A 15,716-nucleotide genomic window follows, 5' to 3' on the forward strand; every position below is an offset into this window, starting at 1 on the left:
TATATATATATATATATATTACAGACGGCTATATTGCTCGATACGTACTTCCATCTTTTTAAACACCATACAGTGTGAGATTTGAGGGGAATTTAACTACTATTTTTAGCAGGTCGATTGACCACGTAGAGGTTCCTTCATTAGCTTGAGTGGAGTGGAGAGAAGATGTGTTTATGTGTATCTACCTGACACACAGCCAAAAATATAGAACAGTAAACAAATAAAGAGATGTGTAATGCGAGTGCGTCTATGAAATTTGAAACTATTTCCTTCTTTTTGCCCAAAATAATGACTACTGACTCTGGCACAAGACCAAAAAATTAGGGGCAGTGGAAGGAGGTATGGTTAATTCAATCCCCTCATCCCATAGTACTTGAATTGACTGGTACTTCATTTCATCGATCCCCTGAAAGGGTATAAAGTAAAGCTGACATTCGACTGAATGCGTAAAGGAGGGATGAGTAAATATCGAAAGGCGTTTTCGTCCGACACTCTACCGACTCTGGCAAAGTAATACGGCAAATACGTTATGATGGAAAGGGTCTTTTCGGTTTGAACGGCAGTTTTTAAAAATAATTTTCCACTTAACTAATCACTTTTAAACTTCGTATACTGGTAGAATGTGTTTATAAAACATCTTTTTCTCTTGGCGTTATTGGGAAAGTTCTATAGTTTGTAAGATATTTGTTGTTTCTTTCTTCAATTTCTGCAATTTCAACTAATCAATGACGTCTATTGAGGTAAAAAAACATTCTGTACCGTACGAATATGACCCTCGTTTAAGAAACAGATTGGGTTTATTAAAATAACATAATTAATTAAAATAACATAACATGTGAAGAAAAAAAGATACCCTTCCCCCCACCCCTAACCCTAAAACAGATTGAAATGCAATAGATCGATACTAATGTCATAATTATGGGTGACAATTTCATATGACACCGCTAGAAAAAACTGCCGTTCAAACCGAAAAGATCCGATGGAAATACTAAGTAAATATAGACAGAAATCGGTTTTTGTACAAGATTTTGTGTGTCTGAGAGAGGGAGAGAGAGTACGTGTTTTGTATGTGAGCGTGTCTTCCAAAAAGGAACATCGAGTTATCAAACGTACTTCTCCAGAAGACAGGCTTTAATTAAAAATAATCTCCTATTGTCATTATATTTTGTGAAGGTAAGGTGGCGAGCTGGCAGAATCGTTAGCACGCTGGACGAAATGCTTAGCAGTATTTCGCCTGTCTTTACGTTCTGAGTTCAAATTCCGCCGAGGTCGACTTTGCCTTTCATCCTTGTCGATAAATTAAGTACCAGTTGCGTACAAGAGTCGATCTAATTGACCGGCCCCCTCCCCCTCCCCCCCCCCAAAATTTCGGGCCTTGAGTCTAGTGCAGAAAAGTATATTTTGTGAAGGTAAGCTGGCAGAATCATTAGCACGCTGGACGAAATGCTTAGCAGTATTTCATCTGCCGCTACGTTCTGAGTTCAAATTCCGCCGAGGTCGACTTTGCCTTTCATCCTTTCGGGGTCGATATAATCGACTTAATCCGTTTGTTTGTCCTAGTTTGTCCTCTCTGTGTTTAGCCCCTTGTGGGTAGTAAAGAAATAGGTATTTCGCCCGTCGGTACGTTCTGAGTTCAAATTCCGCCGAGGTTGACTTTGCTTTTCGGGGTCTATGAAATGAGTACTAGAGTCGATGTAATCGACTAGTCCCCTCACCTAAAATTTGAGGTCTTAAGCATCTAGAAGAAAGGATTGTATTTTGCGAAAGTGCATGACCTAGTGGTTAGGGTTTCGATTCCCAGACCAGGAGGTATGTTATTGAGCCAAACACTTCATTTCATGTCCATTGAACATGCGACCAACTGGCATCCCATGCAGACGGAGCTGTTAGGATCTCGGGCATTTTTACAACACGGGAACAGGATAAACGGTCCTATGAGTCCAAAGAGTGAAGACAGTACTTCGAGTTTTAAGATTCAGAACGGTAAGTAGCTTAGACCTCTGGTTCTCAACCATTTTAATATCCGGGTCGGATTCAAACCGGGATTTGGGGGAGGGGGATCTGCACCAAAAAAAAAGTAAAACGCAAGTTAAATTATAATTTAATATATTTATAGAAGAAAGACCATTGAGGGTCGCTGGAGGAATGCTTGAAGGTGGCATGCGGCCCTAAGAGCCGCGGTTGAGAACCGTTGGTTTAGATTCTTTAACATTCAGAGTTCAAATTCCGCAGAAGTTAATTTAACTCTAATATACCGCCTCCTTCCCAAAATTTAGTTTTATACAAGTGCTCGAAATATGCATTTCTTATTTCTAAGATATAAATGCAGGTGGTACCAGTAACTATACCTGAGAACCATCCCATACAAAGATCGCAGAAAAACGACAGACAGAATGACTAGGATAAAAAGGGGGACAGGTCGACAGTAAATATGGCGATGTGGTTAAGAGGTTTGTTTTGCAATCACGTGGTTTCGGGTTCAATCCCACTGCGTGGCAATCTGACCAAGTGCTTTCTGCTATAGCCCTGGACAGATCAATGCCCTGTGAGTGAATCTAATTAACAGAAATTATGTGGAAGCCCGTCGTATTGTGTTCCCTCACCGCTTCACAACTAACGTTGGTTTGTTTACGTCTCCATAACTTAGCGATTCGGCAAAAGAAGACCGGCGGGATAAGTACCAGGCTTAAAAGAATAAGTACTGGGGTCATTTTGTTCGACTACACCCTTCAAGGCAGTGCCCTAGCATGACCACAGTCCGGAGACAGAAACGCGAGAACGATAAAAATTAGCAGCCCTGTGGTCATCTTCAGCCATACCATGTGGAGGAAGATATAATAAAAAATAATAAATGCGCCCTTTTAAACCTTGCCAGGTTCATGGGCCCGGTTTCCCGGTTTCAATGGCGTATTTGTTCCCTAGATGGACGAGACGCCAGTCCATCGCAGCGTTACTCATTTTTGCCAGCTGAGTGAACTGGAGCAACGTGAAATGAAGTGTTTTTGCTCAAGAACACAATGCGTCGCCCGGTCCAGGAATGGAAAAACAATCTTGCGATCATGATGCTGATACCCTACCTACTAAGCCACGCGCCTCCAAGGAGGAATATATGCGAGACAGCAAACCTCAATCGACGGATAATGCAAAGAGGTTTAATGACTGATTATGGCAGCGGAATAATACCGAATCTTAGATATGGATAGGTAAGCACAAGAGACCGGGAAGAACATTGCCAAGGATCGTGTGAATTCAGAAATTACTACCTTGTATACAAGCAGCGACATGGCAGAATTGTTAACACGTCGGACGAGATACTTGGCGGTATTTCTTCCGGCTCTTTACATCCGGAGTTTAAAATCCCATCGAGGACAACTCTGCGTTTCATCCGTTCAGGAACGATAAAATGAAGTACCAGTCAAAATTTAACCTTATAAATGAAATCGACTTGCTCCCTCCCCTCAAAAATTGCTGCAACAGATCGCCATTTTCAGGAGAATGCTGTGATCTTAGACAGAAACTGAAAGAAGCTCAATATATATATATATATATATATATATCCTTGTGTGTCTGTCCCCCACCATTGTTTAACAACCGGTCTTGGTGAGTTTACGTCCCTGTAACTTAGCGGTTCGATAAAAGAGAGACAGAGAAAGTACCAGGCTTTAAAAAAAGTGCTGGAGTCGATTCGTTCGACTAAAATTCCTGAAGGCGGTGCCCCCAGCATAGCCGCAGTCTAATGACTGAAACAAGTGAAAGAATCTGAAAAACTACACAACAAAAATCAAATGTGTGTTTGTGAGAGAGAGAGAGGGGGGGAGGGAGAAAGAGAGAGCGCACACGCATGTGTACCTAGTGTAGATTTATCGCTTCACCACCACCACCTCCTCCTTCAACCCACTCTTATTTCGCTTTGCTGCAAACTAAACCCCTAGTTTAACCCCCATTTCTCTATATATCGCTGTCTAATACTTCTATTAATTTCATATACAATGTCTTGCACTGTTACGCAAACCAGGGAGGCCACATCAGTTTTATCCGAGGATAAACAGCTAGAAGCTACTATTCCCATTGTGAACATAAAGTAACCGATCTCTGATGAGGTATTAATACACTTAGAAACTAGTCATACTAGTATCTCTTTCGTCACACAGAAGTAAATCTGTGATTTAACTACGTCTACTTTTCACAGTGTTAACTACTGTATTTGAAAAAACGCACGAGCGTATTAGACGCACCCCAATTTCAGCAGCGCGCATATCAGACCCGAGGTGAATTTCAAATATCACTTTTTTAAAAGAAAAAAAAAAACAGTACATCTTAGCCATCAAAAACGGTATGTCTGTGTTATATAAATTTACCGTATATGTATTCACGCTCAAAAATTTAACCTTATAGAAACTCATTTTCACCCCACTCCCTTTCTTATCGATGAACGAGGTTGTGCAATCTACATTTAATTTGCTCACAAGTGATTATGAATTCACTCGTGTAACATGAAAAACAGTTAACCTCGGCGGAATTTGAACTCATAACGTAATGCGTCGAAATGGCTTGTTATTCGTTTGTCTTCTTTTTTATCTTTATCTGTTTTTGCTTTTTCTTTTTACATATTTCCCATTGTAGGCTTTGGGAACTTTATACCAAGTCCAAACTCACCATTCCATAAACCGTTACGCACATAGCAATTGGCGGCACAGAGTGATGGATGTTATAGTTTCGTCTGTGGACACACACACACACACACACACACACACACACACACACACACACACAGCTTTTTGGCATTTCTTTTCTACTCTAGGCACAAGGCTCGAAAATTTGGGGGAGGGAGCCAGTTGATTATATCGACTCCAGTACGCAACTGGTACTTAATTTATCGACCCCGAAAGGATGAAAGGCAAAGTCGACCTCGGTGGAATTTGAACTTAGAACGTAGCGGCAGACGAAATACCTATTTCTCTACTACCCACAATGGGCTAAACACAGAGAGGACAAACAAGGACAGACAAACGGATTAAGTCGATTATATCGACCCCAGTGCGTAACTAGTACTTATTTAATCGACCCCGAAAGGATGAAAGGCAAAGTCGACCTCGGCGGAATTTGAACTCAGAACGTAACGGCAGACGAAATACCGCAAATCATTCCGCCCGGCGTGCTAACGTTTCTGCCAGCTCGCCGCCTTCAGCTTTTTGACTTTTGTCTGACGAGATGGACCACATGAAATATGTTGTAATATTATATAATCACTATTTATATTCCTGATGTGTCCGAATCATGTATTGTTGAAGCGATCGTAATGAAGGAATAAATGCCATACGTCACCTCCATTCTTGGAATTACTACACACACACTAAAAAAGCATACACATATGGAGATGAAATGGCAGTCGTTAGAGTCCAAAGCCCGCCGAAGCTAACTTCGCTTTTCATTTTCTTGGGATCGATAAATTAAGTAATAAAGTGAACATACACTTTCTCTCTCTCTCTCTCATAAATCAGCCGTGTTCAGACCAAGAGAGGGATGAGCGCTGCTAGGCTTTAAAATGCACGTGACACACCGTAATCCATAGCGGTGCCTTTATGATCCCTTCATAACACGCATATACAGAAAGAGAAGGAGAGTGGGTATTGAAACTTAACATAGCACACGGACTTGCGTGAAGCTAAAACTACTTCGTTCGAAATTGTACAGACGTCTTCGTGACATACAACGTGTCTTGGGGATATTTTAAACCTATCGAAACCAGATTCAGAAGCAGCCCATTTTTTCCACAGAGAGTGGGTGAGGGAGAGAGGGAGAAGAAGAGAGAATCAGCAGAATTATTGGTGGCAAAAGGGCGAGAGGCCAGATTTGGCCACAGGGTGCAGAGAGCCGGAACGAATATAAAATGTGTGTGTGTGTATATATATATATATATACATACACACACACACACATAAATACAAAATGGGACAAGAACGCAAAATATCCAGACAGGTGATACAAGAAAGGGACAACAAAACATCCAGATAGACGATACAAAGAAAACAAGGACGAGTCATTCGGAGTTTTCTTTCCTCAGTACTTGCTTATCTAGTACAATCACATGGTCCCGGGTTCAGTACCACTCTGTGGCACCTTAGGCAAGTGTCTTCTACTATAGCCTCGGGTTGACCAAAGCTTTGTGTGGATTTGGTAGGCGGAAACTGAAAGAAGCCCGTCGAGAATATATATATATATATGTAAATATTTGTGTGTCTGTGTTTGTCCCCCAACATTTTTTTAAAGATTCTTTATTGCCCACAAGGGGCTAAACATAGAGGGGACAAACAATGACAGACAAAGAGACTAAGTCGACTACATCGACCCCAGTGCGTAACTGGTACTTATTTACCTTTCACCTTTGCCTTTCATCCTTTCGGGGTCGATAAATTAAGTACCAGTTACGCACTGGGGTCGATGTAATCGACTTAATACCTATGTCTGTCCTTGTTTGTCCCCTCTGTGTTTAGCCCCTTGTGGGTAATAAAGAAATAGGTACTTATTTAATCGACCCTGAAAGGATGAAAGGCAAAGTCGACCTCGTCAGAATTTGAACTCAGAATGTAGCGGCAGACGAAATACCACTAAGCATTTCGCCTGGCGTGCTAACGATTCTGCCAGCTTGCCGCTGTTTGTCCCCCAACATTGCTTGACAATCGAGGTGTGTTTATGTCACCGTAACTTAGCGGTTCCGCAAAAGAGACCGATAGAATAAGTACTAGGCTTACAAAGAATAAGTCCTCGGGTAGATTTGTTCGACTGGAGGCGTTGCTCCAGCATGGCCGCAGTCAAATGACTGAAACTAAAAAAAAATTAAATATATATATGTATACACATATGTATGTATGTATATATATATATATATATATATAAAATCGTCATCATCATCACCGTAGAATGTGATGTGGATTAGATATAGTTGCTATTTCTTATAGGATAAATGACCATTTGAATCTTCCACGTTGGCACGGAAAATATGGATGTTGATATGGACAACGGTACAGCAGATAATTGACAAATCTAGGGATAATAATCCATGATCATTATTTAGTGCAGGCACGGGTTACCTTTTTCGAGAAGCGGGCCGCATGAGACATGGCTCATCATTAGAGGAGCCGCACTAGTAAAAGCGCCAAGGTAATTTTTCAATAGGCGTACCATTCAGAAAGTGCCGCAGGCCGTAGATTGCCCGGGACTGATTTAATGCACGGTTTTGATGGTGATGAGTTGAGGATTTTGGGGTGGTAAGAATATGCTGAGATACAATTTGGTAGTTGGGAGTCGGGAAAGAAATCTTATAGTAGTCGTATAAGAGACAGCAAGAACAGCGAGAGGGATTTCTGTTTGATTAATTCTGTAGACTTTTCATATATCTTGATTAGTAATAATAAACTACGCCTAGTTGCGTGTGTGAGTGTGTGTGTGCGTAATGAGAATGAGTATTCAACAGTGAGAATGAGTATTCAACACCACATTGGTGGATAAATATTCTTTATTTGTAGGTTGAGAAGGCTACCAATGGTTTCATATAGAGAAATCTCTGGACAATTATCAAGCCTGCCACATGCGAGCAATGATACTCGTCCATTTTGGATGAGAATACCATTGTTAGCCATGTTACCACTTGTCCCTCATCATCATCGTTTAACGTCCGCTTTCCATGCTATATATATATATATATATATATATATATATATATATATATATATACACACACACATATGAAAAAGGGGAAAATCTTAAATATATATATATATATAATACAAAAAACATGTTGAAGAAGACCAACAAAAATAAGAGCAAAGAAGGAGCCAAAGACGAAGAGAAAAACGTAAATGAAATAAAGAAAAAATAAATATATAAATAAATATAAGAATCAAGATAAGACTAATAGTAATTGAGAAGAGAGAGGAAAGGAGAGTTAAGTTTATCAAGAATAAAGAAATGGAATATCTTGGAGTGGTCAATATTGAGTTCTTGTCAAAGGGTAACCTGTGTGGTGCCTATTGATTTGAAGCCACCTATTCAGTTTTCACAGGTGTTATGGTGGTATGGTGTACATATATATATATATATATATGCGTGTGTGTGTGATTTTCACGTTCACTTTCCCATGCATGAGGTAGACACAATTGGTTGGAACAAATTTTCTACGGCTTGATGCACTTCTTGTACTCAACACTCCCCTGCTTCCGAGCAAGAATATTTCCAAGGTAATAAAGGGTTGGATATGGTTACCCGAAATATTGTAAAACGAATGACACCTCTTGTATGACAGTGACAATCGTTTACAATGGTCGTGTGGTACCAAAACAAGGAGACAGACTAGCACACACACACACACAAAGACCTGCTTCAGTAACCGTCTTTCAAACCCATTCACAAAGCGTTGCTCGGCCTGTAACCGTAGCGAAGCCACTTGACTCAAGGTGACGCGCAGTGGAACTGCATGCAACAGAGTGGACTCCGCAAAAGGGATACAAAGATCAAATATATATCCCTGGACAACGAATTAAGTTTATCCCCCAAGTAGATCATAGCCAAATTTGAACTCAGAACACGGGGATTTTTTGCTTACATTTTCGGCGCAGGTTTGGCTGTGTTGTTAAGAAGCCCGTCTTGCAACAACTTGGCTTCGAGTTTCGTCCCATTACGCGGCACTTTGAGCAAGTTCCTTCCACTATATCCCGAACCGACCAATACCTTGCGACTGAATTTGATAGATGGTATCTGTGTGGAAACCCGTCGTACTGGTGTCAATTTGTTCGACGAAACACTTCAGTTAAAAGGCGGAGGACCAGCGTGACTGAAGTCCTATCACTGAAAACTAGTCATAGGATAAAAGGTGTATAAATACTAAAAGGTTTCCTGAATCATATATATATATATATATATATATATATGCAAATAGAAAAGAAAGAAGAGAGTAGGAAAAAACGACAAAAGTCAATTAGACGTACACAGGGAGTATATTAGATTGACGTTCATCGAAAGCTTTAGATGGGAAAATAGGAGTGAAAAATGACGTTTCGAGTATTGCTCTTCGTCGAAGAGAGGAATTGTGCAAAGAATAGGAAAAGGAGGAGGGAGTAGATAGTCCGGAGAAAAGCACGCATGTCGTTACATGACCGAATATATATATATATATACGAAAAAATACAAAGTGGGACAAGAACGCAAAATATCCAGACAGGTGATACAAGAAAGGGACAATAAAACATCCAGGTAGACGATACAAACAAAACAAGGACGGGTCATTCGGAGTTTTCTTTCCTCAGTCGAGTTCCAGATTATCTTTGCAATTTCGGCTGGTTTTACTCGAGATTGATCCAATCTGGCCAGCCCCAAGGAAAAACTAAGCTAAGAATGTACTAGATAAGCAAGTACTGTCTCGAATTCTAGGGCCGATTGTCCGGTTTCCATGGCGTCTAAGTGACCGACATCATAACTTTCCCCCGTGCATGAGACGCTAATGCACTGCAGGGTTGCTCATTTGTAGCTGAATGGCCTGCAGTAACGAGAAATGAAGTATTTTGCTCAAGAGCACGACGTACTGCCCGGTCCGGAAATCGAAATCACGATCTTGGACTACTGTAAACAAAATCTTAATCACTACGCCGCACGCCTTCGTTAGATATTTACGCCAGGATAACCATGACTGGAATGCCTATGATCTGCTCAACCAGGGTTGATCTGTAACTTTACACCAACTTGTACAATTTCAAGCTGAACGTCAACTGCAGCAGGTGCATAGCCAAGATTATATGAACCCAACCCAACATGAGATGAAAAGCACCAAAACACCTTCCAGGCCCACTGTGCTTAGTAAGATTTTCTTGAAGTGTAGCAACTTTTCTACTCGAGGCACAAAGCCTGAAATTTTGGGGGAAGGGAGCCAGTCGATTAGATCAACCCCAGTACGCAACAGGTACTTAATTTCATCGACCCCGAAAGGATGAAAGGCAAAGTCGACCTCGGCGGAATTTGAACTCAAAAGTAACGGCAGGCGAAATATCGCTAAGTATTTCGCCCGACGTGCTAACGTTTCTTATTTCTTTATTGCCCACAGGGGGCTAAACATAGAGGGGACGAACAAGGACAGATAAACGGATTAAGTCGATTACATCGACCCCAGTGCGTAACTGGTACTTAATTTATCCCCCGAAAGGATGAAAGGCAAAGTCGACCTCGGCGGAATTTGAACTCAGAACGTAACGGCAGGCGAAATACCACTCAGCATTTCGCCCGGCGTGCTAACGTTTCTGCCAGCTCCTCGCTACCTTCTGAAGTGTAGCAACTGAAAGACAGACTTATCTCTACGGGATCAGGCGCTAATTTTCTCTAGTAATTTCTCTCTCAGCGATCTGCTATCATTGTTTTAGGTTTTAAGAGTGTTTAGATTTTTTTAAATTAGAACTAAGAATTCGGGGTTAGAGTTTCGGTTTGCAATAAGGGACTGAACACAGGTCCTTAGCAAGCAATTCGAAACTGATTGAGACACTGTTTGTGGTTGAGTTTCACCCTTAAACTGTTGTATGTCGTCTTTAAAAAGAAATCGAATATTAGCCAACGAAGAGCTACATTACAGAAAGTAAGGTTGGTCAGAACTGAAATATTTTTCATCAGGCATAGCTGTGTGGTTAAGAAGTTCGCTTTGCAACCGCATAGTTTCCAGTTCAGTCTCACTGTGCAGTATTATACTACAGCCCTGGGCCGACTAAGCCTTATAAGTGAATTTTGTAGACAGAAATTGTATGGAAGCTCACCACACACACGGATGGATGTCTTTGTGCTTGTCTCCCACCAACAGCACTTGACAACTGGTATTGGTTTGTTTACGTCCCTGTAAGTGTGCGGTTCGACAAAAGAGAACCGAAAGAGAATTTTTTTTAAATTCTGGTACTAGAATTAGGACCAGAATTTAAAAAAAAAGTACTGAAATCCATTGGACAACGGCCATGCCATGACATCAAGGTGGTATCATGGTATGACCGTTGTCCAATGACTGAAGTAAATATAAGATAGGCCTGCTCAGCCAGAGCTGGCCTGGGGCTAAACAACGGAGGTTAAAAACAAGAGGGTAGATCTTCCAAAAAGGAGCGACTGGTTGAGGCAGCTAGTGTGATTGACACAGAATGTCTGACGAGAGGCTAGGGCTTGAGGGGTCTGTATCTTGCGAAATGTAATAAAATAGAGACCACTGCAGTAGGAACTGTGTACAAGGAAGAACGAGGAGGCGGCAAGTTGCAGCGCATCGGTGAGTTGGAGAACAAAACAATGTTCAGCATTGGCCGAACAAAATATTCTATAATGGTTGTCTGAAGGAGGGGGAGGATCAGTGGTGTGAGCCACTCGGGGTAGCCCTTGATTTTGTCGCTCCACTTGCACACACCCCTCTCCTCGCCTTATACAGCAGACCATAAAGTTTCCCTCGCCATAAAAGCGCCGCACGGGGTGGGCCGACAACATCGCATCACCCTACCATCTCCACCTGCGCCACTGTTATTGATGTTACTGGTTTAAGTCAGTGGAACTATGGCCATGCTGCAGTCTGTAGTCGATCATGTACATCAACCCTTAATACTAATTCTATCGATGCTCTCGAAATGATGAAAGTTAATATGGACTTGGGTGGAACTTGAACTGAGAACATAAGCGGATGTAACTAAATACCACAAGACATTTTTGTCCGACGCTCTACCAATTCTGCCTCTACGTGGACGCACGACTTGCTAGAAATAACAAGTAAATCTTCTTCAGATCACACCCTACCATCCAAAGCAAAAAGGACACACGTGTTCCTGGATTCCCTGCACATAAAGCGAAAACTGAATGGTCATGGCTGGAACGCTTTTGGTCAAATGTCCGCTCAATCGGGATTAACTTGCAGTTAAACAACGGCAACGAGAGAGCCTCTACATGGTCGATCAACATGCAAAAAATAACAGCAGCCGAGTCTCCCTCAAATCAAAGTTTACTATCTCAAGAGGACGTTAAATAACGTAATTCTCCTACATAAATCTAAAATAAAGGTGGAATGGTCATGGGTTGGAATGCCTTTGACCATAGGATCTGCTCGGTCAGAATTGACCTGGGGTTAAAAAACAACACATTTCCAATCCAATTCCAATGTTTTCATCAGAATCAGAAGTGATACGAAAGAAGAATGATGTGATACACATATACACACAGATTATATTAATTTGTGTGTATGTGCGCGTGCGCGCAGAATAACCTTTACGCAAAAGTGAAGAATATAAACAAGGCATGAGTATGTGATACGATTAATGTGGCTCTAGCATAATGTTACTCAAACTGAATACAAGGACCCATTTCCGACCCCACTACTCATGATTCTTTGAAAAAATTCTAGGGTTCTGCGAAATTAAAATGTCTTTTGATAAAAATTTAACATAATATATTTTATAATTCATTTTCATATTGTATTCATATATATATATGAACTATTTCTTTCTCTTAATTTTTGTTTCATTTAATGTCCAACTAAAATTATGGTACCTCAAATATATTTTCTTATTATCGACAGCCAATTTTTAAAAATTTTATTTACTGAAAAATTATAAACTAAAACTATTGCATTCATGAGACGAGTCTAATAGTTGATCGGCGGAGTTTCGAATTAGCTATCACCAATAACATCATGGAGAAAAGTACCGGTAAAAATCCACTGGAAAAGGATGGAGAATTGGAGGGTAAATATGTAGAATATTAAATGCTTTGGACAAAAAATTCTTTCACAGAAGAAAACAATCACCCAATTCTTTGCCTTTTCCTTTTTAATGAAGTAGTGCTAACCGTTCAGCGAGTACGCCGATTAACTATAACACCCATGTCACGAGTGTAATAGCTCATCCTTTAATAGATTCAAAAATGGGCTGTCGATGATATTTGTATGGGTTCCACGATCTTTGGTAAAATCGTATAAGAATTTTTTTTTTCCTGTGAGAAATAAGTGGGAAGCACAACACAACTGCTTCAGTTTCAACACACGATCGATCTCAGAGGAAAACACTTCATGGACACAAGGGTAACAATGAGAAGATAGTATTTGAAAAGGACATTTAATATTTTTTTCTTCTTTTTTTCCAGTTAGCTTTAGTTGAAATCGAAACAGAATCATACAATACAGTGAGGCGGAAGATACTAAACTATCACACACACACATATACATAACATAACATAACATATATATATGCATATATATATGCATATATATGCATATATATAATATATATATGCATATATATTATATATATATATATATGCATATATATATATTATATATGCATATATATAATATATATATATGCATATATATATATATATATGCATATATATATATATATATGCATATATATATATATATATATTGCATATATATAATATATATATATATATATATATATATATATATCATATATATATATATATGCAATATATATATATATATATATATATGCATAATATATATATATATATGCATATATATATATATATATATATAATATAATGCATATATATATATAATGCATATATATATATATATGCATATATTATATATATATATATTATATATGCATATATATATATATGCCTATATATATATATATATAATATATGCATATATATATTATATGCATATATATATATATATGCATATATATATATATACATATATACACAAACATATATACATATACACACACAAATATGTACATATACAAACATACATATATACACACACATATATATATATACAAATATATACATATATATAAATATATGCATATACAAATATATGCATATATATATTATATATATATGCATATATATATATATATGCATATATTATATATATATACTCACACACAGTGAAGCTTTACTATAGCGTCATAAATTTATCTACTGCTATTTCCAGTAAACATTAGTGCTTTGTTGTACCACTATATATATATATATATATATATATATATATATATATAATATATATTCCATTTCGATTTTAATTGTGTAGAGAGAGAGAAAGTGAGAGAGAGAATGATACAAACTTTTTTTTATTTTCGCCTGACATAAGAACTGTCAAACTTTTTCCAACCCAATTTTAACCAAGTTAAACTAATTTTCCACATATAACATCCACAAAAGGGGGCGATCAAGAAACCGTAGAAACAATATCAACACAAAATGCTTATATTTAGACACCTACCGTTTCGTTTTCCGACTTGAGATCACTTATATGTCTGTCCTTCTGTGCAAGCAAGTCCTGCTGGTGGTGAATGAAGTCTATATGGAGAAGCAGGAGTTCTTTGAGATTTTTGTCCTCGGTTGCCGTTACTTCGGCAAACTGGCATGTTGATGGCCTGATGTTGTGTTGTTGTTGTTGAGAGTGGTGATGATGGTAGTGGTTGTTGTTGTGATGATGGTGATTGTGATGGTGGTGGTGGTGATGCGGGTGGTGATGACGATGGTGCGGATGAAGTTGCGAGTTGTGTTGTTGTTGCGGTTGTGAGTTGATGTCAGACGACGACGACAGAGGCACGAGTGCCGCCGACAAGGGCAGTGTGCCGCCACTGCCACTGCTGCAGGTAGTAGAAGTGGTAATCGTCGTGGTCGTTGTCGTCGACCCGGCCAATACCGATGGCGAGGTGGTAGTAGTAGTAGTGTTGCTGTGGTTAGTAACGGTAGTAGTAGTAGTAGTCTTGTTGTCGTAATAGTAGCTGTTTGTGGCGTTAGTGTCGAAGTCTGTTATAGGTGTTAGTAAAGGTGCGTGTAAGCCACTGGTGGTGGTGACATTATTCAATGCTGCTATATAATTACTGTTGTTGTTTGTTAGACAATTTTTACTATTATTTGTAGTAGCTGTGAAAGCGCAGACACTGTTGTTATTGTTACTGGTGTTGGTAGTTACCATGGCAGAGTGATGGATGTTACTAGCATTAGTTGTACTGTTGTTGCTATTATTATTAGTATTATTATTATCACCCCCACTAATACCAGCACTACAGTCACTACTACTGCTAGCAGAGAGATAACAACAGCAACAACAGCAGCTACTGTTGATGTTATTCTTATTAATGATACCGTTGTTATGTTTGTTAGTGTTGTTGTAATGATAGTGTTGGTGCGGGTTCGAGTAAAAGTCTTGTATCTGTTGGCAGTGGTTGTTGTCAAAAGAGGAAGTAATGACGGCGGCGGCGGGGCTGCTGTTGGTTGTAACGGCGGTGGAACAGGAGGAGGCGGTAATAGTAGTAGTCGTAGTATTAGTAGTAATAACAGTAGAGACGACGAAGATGGCGGCGGCGGCGGCGGCGGGGGTTTCCACCGCCGCTGCTATCGCGCCACTGTTTCCGAACAAAGTGGTGCTATGAGAGGAAGAGATCCTGGCTCTCGGATCACCCGATGACAGCGAATTACTGTCCTCGTCCAGACTGAATAATGACGATCCGTTTGCGTAATAAAGACCGCTGTTATTCGTCTTCTCGTTAAGATCGTTATTATTGCCGCTTTTAACATTTGTGTTATTGTAATTATTACAACTACTACTACTATTACTGCTGCTGTTGTGATTGCTGCCACTTGCTCTGATGCCGTCTTCCCTGTCGACCATCGTTAGTACCGTACTAGTCCCAAACGTGACGAGCGTGTTGTTGTTGTTGACGCTGCTGTTATCT

The 15,716-nt window shown here is 39.6% G+C and overlaps 1 protein-coding gene across 6 annotated transcripts in view; it reads right to left on the reverse strand.

Annotated features, from left to right (window-relative positions):
• LOC115216357 (putative uncharacterized protein DDB_G0282133) overlaps positions 1–15,716 on the reverse strand; it is a 201,246-nt gene that overhangs the window by 184,592 nt on the left and 938 nt on the right. For 5 of the 6 annotated variants that reach the window (XR_005001010.1, XR_005001011.1, XM_036506724.1 and 2 more), the window contains exon 1: positions 14,252–15,716. This exon is cut by the window's right edge. Coding sequence is in view for 4 of the 6 variants with exons in the window: in XM_036506724.1 (XP_036362617.1) it covers positions 14,252–15,716 (1,465 nt within the window). In the remaining 2 variants the exon portion in view is untranslated. The remainder of the gene's footprint in view (positions 1–14,251) is intronic. The other variant, XM_036506726.1, reaches the window with a different exon arrangement.

Source organism: Octopus sinensis, linkage group LG10 (genome assembly GCF_006345805.1).
Source record: "Octopus sinensis linkage group LG10, ASM634580v1, whole genome shotgun sequence".
NCBI classification, from domain to species: domain Eukaryota; kingdom Metazoa; phylum Mollusca; class Cephalopoda; order Octopoda; family Octopodidae; genus Octopus; species Octopus sinensis.